Source organism: Opisthorchis viverrini (genome assembly GCF_000715545.1).
Source record: "Opisthorchis viverrini unplaced genomic scaffold opera_v5_199, whole genome shotgun sequence".
Lineage (NCBI taxonomy): Eukaryota > Metazoa > Platyhelminthes > Trematoda > Opisthorchiida > Opisthorchiidae > Opisthorchis > Opisthorchis viverrini.
In genome coordinates this window covers 243,985-255,000 of record NW_008751857.1, presented here as the reverse complement: position 1 = coordinate 255,000, position 11,016 = coordinate 243,985, and the positions used below count along the sequence as shown (strand labels likewise).

General features: G+C 44.2%; 1 protein-coding gene across 1 annotated transcript in view; it reads right to left on the bottom strand.

Annotated features, from left to right (window-relative positions):
* Positions 1 to 979: 979 nt before the first annotated feature.
* Positions 980 to 11,016, bottom strand: part of T265_08085 (hypothetical protein) — a gene marked incomplete at both ends in the record, with an annotated part of 23,401 nt that continues 13,364 nt past the window's right edge. The window contains 2 exons of the mRNA XM_009173784.1: positions 980 to 2,884; positions 7,390 to 8,069. Of these exons, the coding sequence (XP_009172048.1) occupies positions 980 to 2,884; positions 7,390 to 8,069 (2,585 nt within the window). The remainder of the gene's footprint in view (positions 2,885 to 7,389; positions 8,070 to 11,016) is intronic.

The following is an 11,016-nucleotide window of genomic DNA, read 5'->3' as shown; positions in this document are numbered from 1 at the left end:
TTTGAAAGCATTGTGGTCTATGGAACCAAACTGAATCCCTTGTTTGTGGTGCTTTTAAGGCACGAGAACTCCAGCTGAGTTCCAGTTGAGTCTCCCAAAAAAACAAATTCGTTTGCAAATGAGTGTATTTCGCTGGAGGAACGACCCTTTTCCAAACTATACACAGCCCTATTCATTGTGCGTACGTATGGCCTTATTTCGCTTTACCTTCATCAGAATGCGTCTAATGGGCAGAGCCATTCCGAATTGCTGTTTGCATCTCCTGATTACAAACGGTTCACCGATAACTTCCAGAGATACGCGAGTTTTTCGCAGACCGATGAACCGGTCTGCTGAAGTGGACAAAATTCTCTCTGCACAAACCTTGTGTAACTTAACGGACCGAAAAACAGGCTGTTGGAAGAAATGGCCTCACGTTTGGTCACTCACCACCCCCAGTAAATTGTGGTAAATCGGGGTGGAGGAAGCGTACATTGGCATCTGGGACTTAATTCCACCATCTGCTCACAGTTTTCGGCAGGCACATAAAAGGAGCAAATCCACTCCTGCTGTGAGGGTGTGATGCAGACACGAGTCTCTCCCTTCTATTCCTACTACTCACGCTAGTTCTGGAGACCCGCCCACCCTTTCTTCCCACTCCACCATCTTATAGTTTAAAGGAACAACAGAACGTTGAATTCGCGAAATATTCGCATGATTCCAATGGGCTGTCGCTGGATGGCATAAGTCGTCCTATCGGCTTTGGTAGCTTGTTCTCCGGTTGTCTGTAGGATTGCGCCTTTGTATCATGGATGGTTTTGAGAAAAATCAACTCAACTCAGACAACAATCGTCAATAGTCCATCACCGGTATAAAGATCGGCACTTCCGGTGGTTTCGAACGCATATCAATTGCAGTGATTAAACAGCTCATTTCTAACGAGCCTTCCCATTATGCATTATGTGTTATAAGTGCCCTACCACGTCGTTACTGACAACTGCTAAACATCCATAGTTAATACATTGACAAATCTATAGATGTTCAAGCAAAGACTCACGAAGTTCGGGCAACGACCTCCCATTCCTAGTATACCCGGATTGAGGACATCAGTTGGAGTGGTTCTTAGAACCTCAGGAACCATACGCTCGTTTGATCTGCTTGAGGTTGAGTGGGTGGACATCAGGTAGCGGGACAACTGGTTGCTCGCATGTTCTGGCAGACGGCTGGTCGAAAGTTGCGTAATGCGATTGTTCCCTATTTGGTCCTCACGAAGTGGACGGGTGGTAAAGATCGGGTTGTCTTTGTTATTGCAAAAAGCTTCCGTCTGTGAGAAACGTGTACGCGCCGGAGAATTATGCGCCTGTGGAACTGAGCTCCAGTTGGTGTAGCTAGAGGCTGCGAAGGAAGTTCCATCAGCATGTACCAGTATAGGAAGTGCCCTTGGGTTTTCGTCGCCACCGAAAAGTTTGCCTTCAGAATCGGCCTGACAACTTGTTCCCAACTCTCTGGAAATTATCTGACCAGCAGTGGGGGGTGACTCGGTACTATCGTAGATACTTGGTTTTGGATGAGTCATTCTGACTGAGGGACTTAGTGGACCAAAATGCGGTATAATCATACTGTTGGTCTGTGTCAGAGACTTTATTTCCAGGCCCTCACCAGAGGTAGTTTTCACTGGTAAATTAGTTGATTTCGGCTGACCACCTGGGAGTTGCGTTGGGTTGTCTTCGTGATGGAATTCCCGAAGACTGCATATCATAGGAGGACTCGGACAGCCCGGCTTCACCAGCTTTCTAGTGCACACATCCTCATTCTTCAGCTTGTCGGCGTTTAAATCCGATGTTGTCAGAACGATATTTGACTTCAGTCCAAGTGCGCTAGCTGCATACTCAGCATGTTTCATTTCCGAATCCGATGTAAATGCCTGTGGAATGTTGCTAGTCGGAACAACGTATGGTGAGCTGACAGGCAACGGTGGGCTGATATCTTGCATTCGCACTGATGTTTGTTGTTGGCAGATAGCTGCAGCCGCTGCGACCGCAGCAAGGTTTACGGAGTTCGATAGAATAACCGATCGGCGAGGGTCTATGTTGTCCGTTTGTTTGCCGTTTTCTTGTTCCCTCCATAGTCCATTAAATTCCATCCGTGAATCCGATTGATTCAGGGTGAAGCTGGGTGAGTTGACGCTTTGCATCATTGTGTTGAAATTGACCAGTGACTGCCGGGATGTTTCATCATCAGGGCGAATGGTGGGACGAGGGTAGCGCCAGCCAGCAGCCGCAACTGCAGCTGCTGCTGCGGCAGCTCTTTGTGTTAAAGGACTGCCTCTAGACAGCTCAGGCAATAACGGTACTGTTGAGTGGGGCAGTTGAGAAAGAGAATTTGATGAGTGTACACAATCTTGATTGAGTGTGGCAACCTCTCTTCCACTCAAGTCTCCAAGTAGTGCTGAGTCAGCAGATGTTAGCCCATTTTGAGCTGCTTGCTGTGAGACCTGTGTGTAAGGTTGTGTCTGAAAAATCCCATTTCCTGTTCTTCGAACACTTTGAGGAATATGTGATGCCCCATAGCAGTTCATTAACGAGCTTGTCCCCAAATTTTGTAGTGAAGGGGAACCGCCAACCAGTTGTGGTGAACCCAGAAAGTTGGTTGGCACTGTCACGTTATGAGGGTAGGGAAAAGAAGCGTTGTATGAAGAATGTCCAAGAAATCCGGGGAGATTTGGTGGGCTTGCACCATATATACCTGGTGGGTGAACATATGACGGCAACGGTGGCTGCTGACCGGGATGGTGTATGAACGGGGTGGAGAACTGTCCGTGTGCATGAGGAACAGACGTATGCTGTTGTTTGGCCAGTTGCTTTTCCTGCTTTCTGTATTTTGCCCGACGATTTTGAAACCAAACCTACAAAAAAACGGAGAAAACATAAAAAGCGATTTGTTTCCAATTCTTACAGCACTTCGAAAAATCAAACAAATTTACACTTCCAAAGGTGGGCTTTGTCCCGCATCTGAAAGACGTGTACAGCCCTCTCGTCTTTCTTGGAAATCACCACCCGTACGTACCTCAAAAAACCGCTAACTTTCCGGTGAAAGTCTAAATACAACCGTGAATGGCAAACTAGCAGTCCATCATTCGGCCCCCAGTCACGTAATTTGGTGATGACTAGTTTCTTGCGTGGGTACTTTGGAGAGAAAACTTTTTGGCTGTTTTCCTTTCTGTGCATATTCTTTGTTCTGTGCATGTAGCGGTGCGAGTTGCCTTCACCTCTGAGCTACCCTAATGTACGTGAACCGAAGGCCGTTCAGCTGTACCATACTTTCGGTGCCTAGCTGCCATGTCACCCGAAGCAAGCACGGAGTCTGAGGTACTGCCAGGTTACCCAAGGCTAAATAGAATCAGTCGAATTACGGAGGTTGAGTTCACACCACGGACCTTGCGGTCAGTAAGTTTGCGCCTTAACCGCTGACTTTTCTCGAGTTCGAACCGAATTTAGTCGAAGGATGTGCCCTGGAAAATCCGGAATATTTGCTAGACTGAAATCCAACTATTAAGGTTGAAGTATGGCTGCTATCTGTATGAAAGATGTGCCAGTTAAGTTCTCACTTGCCCTTGTGTAGTGTGAGACCGTTAAACAGCCCAATGAGTTTAAAAATCAGACATGTCAAATCGTTACCTCTATTGTGCCGCTAGCCTCACAATACTGTCCACCACACTGAGGTATCAACTAGTGCTACTCTCGTTGGGCTGAGCTGAGATGTCAATTAGTGAATTGAAAGAAACAAATTTTAATTGAGAAATCCATCCTGTGAAACCTACAAATTTGTAGACCTATCTTCCTTCCACCTAAATGGCCGAGAAGGACGCGCCAGAGTAACCCCGAGGTGTTGTGCATTGGTAAATAATCCGGCTTAAGTGGCCTCGACTTCAAGTAGCTCGGAGGATAAAATAGTCGGAAATAAATCAAGAAAAAACATTCGTTTTATCCCGCCTCATTATCCTTACAGTAAGCATTGCTTTGTTTTTGAAAGTTAGCACAATGTCTGAGTGGTTTAGGCTGTTTAGGTATTCTGCTTAGGAAAGCTTGTCTTTGTAACAGAGTTCTAAGAAATTAGTTCTTTGAATAACAGGATTCTGCAAGTTCTTCATCGGTAGAAGTGGTTTTAAGAATGCTTCAGAACTCCCAGAAGAATGCGCTTCAGATTCACTTGAAAAAACCTAATTGTTAGCTTCAGTAGTCAACAAGTAACACTGGGTGTTTCTCTCTCAGTACACCGTGATGGTTTATGTAACTTGGATGAGTTTGTGCATTGATACCTACCGTGTCTCACAAACTGATAAGAGGCAGAGTCTTGTCTCTCTTATCCCTTAGCTCCTAAATTCAATTAAGTTCAAGATAGTCTTACCGAACTCGAGGACTGTTGAATAGCTACATACTCTTGTTATGTGAACCAGCATAGCTCGATCCCTGTCCTTTTCCACGTTGGTCCGATTGCAAACTGATTTTTTAAGTCTTCAACTCAAAATGGTTGACTTTGACGGTATCAGTTCGCCTATTCGGTTTTCAGACTTCCTTGGTGGGACTTAAACAACGTCCGGTACATAGGCAAACGGGAGTTTAGATGCACCCAAAGTATCCTCAACCTCTTTAGCGAATATACACTCATCTGCAAACTAATTTGGTTCCTTCGAGAGATTCGCCTGAAACCCAGCTGAACCTCTCGTTTATGATGTACTCAGGCAACTGAATGTGCTGCACCAGGCCGCCTCATGCTTCAGTCGCTACGATATTTGAAATATCGCGATACATGTATATATTTGTAATGTACTACATCATAAACGAGAGATTCAGCTGGGTTCCAGGTGAGTCTCTCGAAAGAACCAAATTAGTTTGCAGATGAGTGCATATTCGCTTATTTCGTGCAATTTGGTTTCAAGTAGAACATAAGGTTGACGGAAACCCGGGGACTGTGCCTACCTGATGAGCTCCAAGAAGGACGAAACCGGTCTTGGGCTGTCGATGGATTTTCAGCAACCTTATGGGTAGTATATTTCAAATATCCTCAACCTTAACAAAAACGAAAGTCAGTTGAGCGAAACCGTTTCGTCTCCCGACTAGGGTTGTGATTCTGGGAGTTCAGCTGGGCAATATAATGACTGAATTTTGGCAACAACGCAACGACATGATTGAGATTACTGAACGACAACAAATTTAAATACCTAATGAGCGATCATATTATCACCACTTAGTGGAAAGTTATTATAAATTGTAATTTCCCAAGTATTCTAATTTAGAAAAAATATATTTCCCAAATATACCTGAAAGATCATAGCCTTCCACAATGTGTGTGGAAGGATGCCCTAAATGAACCCAAATTAATTCATTGAAAATTAGCTGTCCTATACGATGCTGCCTCCCGCTGCGGAACTCCAAAGCTGGAACACTCCCCTAGAGGGAACATCGGCTCATGCACCGACGTTTTTCTAGCACAGTTGTTCCTGTGAGAAACTAAATCACCGGGGTCCAATAGACCTTCCATCACCAAAATGAATGTTACATTTACAGCCCCGCGAGAAATTCTCAAATTGAAAATGTCCTTTGTGGTTAGTCCAGATACACCATTCGACTGGCATACTAAAGATATTTTGTCTAGTGGTAACTTAGTAGTAGTAGTGAAACCTGCTTAGGACAGGAGTTAGGAGCGCCCGGTTTGGTTATGGTGACTGGACGGTTTTCTAGGTCATCCGAAGAGTCTGATGCGTAGTGTGCAGTCCTGTTGGATCACGCATGATGCTCGACGTGCTTGTTATAAATGGGTTGAAAAGGAACTCGCCAAACGTCTCCCTCGGGTGGGATAAACCGCCTTCGAAGAGCTGAGAGCATCTACGTTGACGTCTTTCATCAAACCTGACCTAATCGTTCTTCGGTAGCGCCGATCAACCATAACAGACGTAAGCATAATTTGGGTGGGCACGGAGTGTCTATGTGGAGTGTTAAGAGGCAGAAGTTTGGTACTGATGACTGTCCCCCTGCCATCATCTCAGCTCTATCTGCCATCGATTATTGTGTGGTTTTCTGGTTCTCCAATCGATGATTATTTCATATCAAAGAACATGCCTTCCTCAAGCCGCCAAGGTCCTTGTTGGATTGGGGCTCCCTAAGGTCACGGTAAATGACTTGAGCTTGTTCACCATTTTGGGCTCCTTATGAAATTGCAACAACTTTGTGTGGCACAGAGCGGTGAGTAAACTTTACCCCTGACCCTGTGTGAGGGACTGCTTGCGCCTGATATGCGAGTGTGTACTAGCACGCAATAGGCCTTGAAGAGCGTTCGGCATTGTTTCTTCTTTCCCGATTATCTTTACACGTACATACGGTGGAAATCACCTTGTCTGACTGGATACTACTGATGCCTTCGATTTGAACGCTTTCCTTGTTTTATCTAGTGTTCTCCTGTACGCCCTTTCACATTTGTCGTTTAGATTTACTTTTATGCTGGTGAACATGCTCTTCAAAAGTAGATCATAAGAGTGTACATAGTAAAGGCTGTAGAAAATCTACCAGACTTCGCACAGCCAACCAATGCGATGGGTAACTGACGAACACCATTCAGCCATTGTTATTGATAAACTCCATCCATTTCACATGGTATAGGATTGGTTTTGCATATGAATTATTGCGACGTTTTAGAAGTATTTTTGCGTGGTAGTATAACAAAGAGCTTTGAAGACCAAACTAACTCCCTCACAGTTACCTAGTATCCTGTGTTTAAACAGCGGCAGTTTTCATTGACAGTGGTGCTCACACGTTGCGTCTGTCATTAGCACAATGCATTAAGCCCCTGTTTACCTTATCGTGCAAGTTAGCACTAAAACATTTTCAGTACGTGATGAAAACGCTTTCTCATGCCTTCTGGTTTGCTAACCTACGGAGTATTCGTTTGACCACAATTTTGCTGGTCCTTCTGTCTCTCGCTTCAAGATGTACTCTGTTAGTTAGAGTAACAATGAATTCTTCCATACCTCAGCTAGCAAGCCGCACATATGATGTTTGCGAAATACACGCGTGCGCCTGTACAAGTCATTTCTGTTACAATCCGTTATTTTGTAAATGTCCGACTGTAAACGTCACATCACGTGAAACGCGTTGTTTCCGTTGAGTAAACTAGTGAACTACATAAGGCTGACGAAAAGGTGTCGCAACTACCTGTGAACAAACTTTTTTATTTAAGCCCGTCTACTGGTTGAGAACTCAGTTAATCTGGACTACCTTCACTATTCACTAGTTGCTGAAAAGTAATCAGTGCATGTTCCGACTGTCTTTTGAGACGACATTATCCACAGAAGAGTTTCGGAAACAATGAAATACATGCAGTTACGTAAGAAGATCACTCAATGAGCTAACGTACTTGTATACGTGCCTCATTCAGCTTGGTCATTCTTGCCAGTTCCTCCCGACAGTAGATATCTGGATAGTGTGATTTCTGAAATGCTGACTCCAATTCCTGAAGTTGCTCTTGCGAGAAGGTTGTTCGGTGTCGTCGTCTAGCTGGTGTGGGACAAGAAGCAGTGGTTGAATAGTGCCCTGTGTGATCTCCAAGTAACATTTTGGCTACACTACTCGCTTCATCATGCAAGACAGTAGAGGCTGGAGAACAAGGAGATCTCGGTGAATGCAAATGACCGGAGTTCATTTCGCGTTGTGTTGTCGTCTGGTGACCACGTAGCGTATTCAGTGAACTTGACAAGTTCATACTGTTCAGTATGAGTGGTGTGCTCTCAGACAGTGTGAGCGGATGGTTAGTTGAGCTGGGGAAGAGAAATCCCGAACCGGAACTCTTGAGCCCAAACCCCGTGAGTGACCGAACAAACGAGGACGCGGCTTGGGCAACAGATAAATTGTGTTGGGCAAACTCAAAACTGAACTCCTCAATCGGAGCCTCCAAGTTCAGCTTGGTTCGTTCAACGTCTTTGACCAAGTCTGTCGATGACGATACCCCGGACACACTGGTATGAATTCCTGTTGTTTGTTCTTCGGTGGACCGGGGAATCCTCTCTGAACTGTTGCGAATAAGTTGAGCTTTTGTTGCTGAAATTAGAAGAGTTGAGGAGTAGTCAGGTGATCCGAATAGGGTTGTCTAACTCGATCGGAATTTGATTTCTGATGAGCAGTTAGATAACAAGTTATCCGCTACAACAGAATAAATAAAGAAAAAATCCATCAAGTTGAGGTATTTCCAGGAATGATCAACGTGTCACGCATCATAACCGCACACGATTCACTGCTGTCAAACAGAACAGCAGGGTACATTGATTTTAGACTTCGAAAACGCAAGGTTAGTTTATCTCGATTGACGCAATGAATGAGGGTTTGTCATCCCTTAAATTCAGGTAGCACGACTTTCAAAGTGGATTGTATATGGAAGTTTTTTCCATTTACTAGCTCACTCCAAGACTCTACGTAGCTTCAACCTATCATCAAGATTTCTATTTATCACCTGCTTTTCGGAATTTATCAGGACAGTGGTGTGTGGACTGGTGCCGCTGGTGGGTGAGCGATAAAGCGCGACTGAGGCGCAAAAATAGGCGATAACTTTACTCGTCACTTCCGGTAGGTTTGTTATTCACGATAATGTGTCGCGTTTTAAAGATCCCAAGACACTGGAAAACGGGGACAAATGAAATATGGGAATTTACCACTTCTCCTAATTCGCAATTCGCTATCCCCGATGGTACTCAAATTAACCACGTTATCAAAAATGTCCCCATCCATACTTTACATCGGGCATTTAACGTCAAATTCAGGTAAGCAGAAATTTCCGCAGTTAGAGAATGCTGATTTAGCGGCTGATCAAGGTGAAGAGGCTGATCAAACGTAGTCTTCTTTAGAGGTGGATCCGAAAAATAATTGATTTTGGTGTTGTTAGTGTAAACCATACTTTCCTGGTAAACTGTACTTCTCATTTCGCATTCCATAGGAAACTGCAATTTCCGACCTGCATTTCCATGCAGACTGCCTCCTGAATTTGAATGGCTTCCGTCAGCTTCATTCCAGTAGCTGTTTGGTTGCTACCTTTTCATCCGCCCTCAGTTTCTTGTGAGAACGCTTTGCCCTCAGTTTCTTGTGAGGACGCTTTGAGGAATGAAAATAAATCACGGAGGATATCCAGCACTCAGTGAAAAGTAAACAAGATACTGTGAGGTTTCAACAATCCCAACTACAGAAAGGGGTAACTGATCTGTTCGGCATTTGACCTGTTTATAATATAGAATTTCGGTTAGTTACACAGTATAGTAAATATCACATTCTCCACTATGATAAACTGCTAGTCGGATAGGCAGTTTGGCCGCTCATCGGTTACTACATCACTTTGATAACCGTGAAATCGGGATACATACTTGCCGATTGTAATGATCTTCAGTCAGTTTCACTCAGATTTGTGCAATACTTACTGATACTTTTTCAGTTTTCGCCTCTACTAGGCACCCCACAGAAGATGTACACCCTAGTTCTGTATTATATATGGCCTCACATATTTGGAATCAAGTATACATCTTCTGGCACACGAAATCAGATCGTTGTAAGCACTCATGCAGCGTACATTTTCTGTGATATCCCGAAAATGCTTACACAATCCTCTTACCACGTATGATTTATGGCATCAGGAAAGCCCAGGTACTCAGTCGATCGCCTTAGAAAGTGGCTACAACAATGAAATGGTTTTTATTAGTGGTGGAAAAGGGACTGCACTATCCTGTAATGCAACATGCGCAGTAACTGTCGTTACACGGTTAAAATGCTACACCTGAATATATACAATCACATGAACTTTAACTTTCAGGTAGCTTTCACGTCGATCATCTGCAAGTGCAAAGTTAGAAGCGGTGGTCCTAGGTAGCATCAGAAAAAGCAGTGTACTAAGAGTACCCGGTGTACATTTCATCGCATGAGCAGCATTGGTCCAAAAACACATGCAAAACTATTGTTTGATCTAAACTACTCACGGAACTTGAAACTGACGAATCTGCGGAACATCAAAAAGCCTAGTTGCACGTCAGTTAAGCCGAGGACATAAATTTTTGATCAGCATCAATCGAACCAAAGACTTGCTCGGAATGTAGTGAGTCGTCTGAGTTGTCCGAGTCCCAACTGACCAGTCAAGAATGGTCTCATCTGGGGAGCAGTCTGTCACAAGATTTGCTTCTCTAAAGAGGGACGACTACCATATAATCCCAAACACAACCTGGTTCTAGCTTCTGCACCTCTACTGCTACAGATGCTGCTTGAAATGAAGACAGAAAATTCTAACTTTGTTGTAAATTTGTGTATTTCAGTCCATTTGGTCGCGTCTGTCGTGTTGATCAGAGTTTACTTTTTCTGGGTTATTTTGCACTGCCAAAAACGCTAAGTAATCTGATTAATCTTTGCTCCACATGGTGCTTATTCACCAACACTTGGTCCGCCCCACAAACTGGGTACCCGCTGTGTTTGTCCCCTGGTTTGTGGTACGAAACAAACGTTCTCAGTCAGAAAGGAACAAAATTCTCTTGTATACAGACAGTATAGTTTTACGAGTATTTGGCGCACCACGACGCTGCTTCTTTTCCTTTGCGCGTGGGAAAAAGATGTTCTGAGGCCCAGACAAATACAAAAGATGAGCTGCAACTATTTCCAAGGAGAACAGTGTCCCTTAAATTTGACAGTTTATTTATAACCTGATCATTATGTAACAATATTTTAATACCTGTCTGGCCGAATGAAGCAAGGGGATGGCAACGGCAAAAAGGCTAATGTATTAAGAGGCTTAAACGGTAGAAAACTGATGTTGGGTTGTCCGAGTGATTAGGCCAATGGTAAGCCAACAGAAAGCCGTTCTAATGACCCCTCTCCCCGTAACTTAATTCTCCGGCAATAGGAAAACAGTTTATCACTCCAATTGTTGCTTGTACACCTATTTGGTTGCAGACAATGAAACAGGCGGAAGGGTTCGTCACTTACCGATTTACTTGTATTGTCAGACGACCCAGTCGTGGCC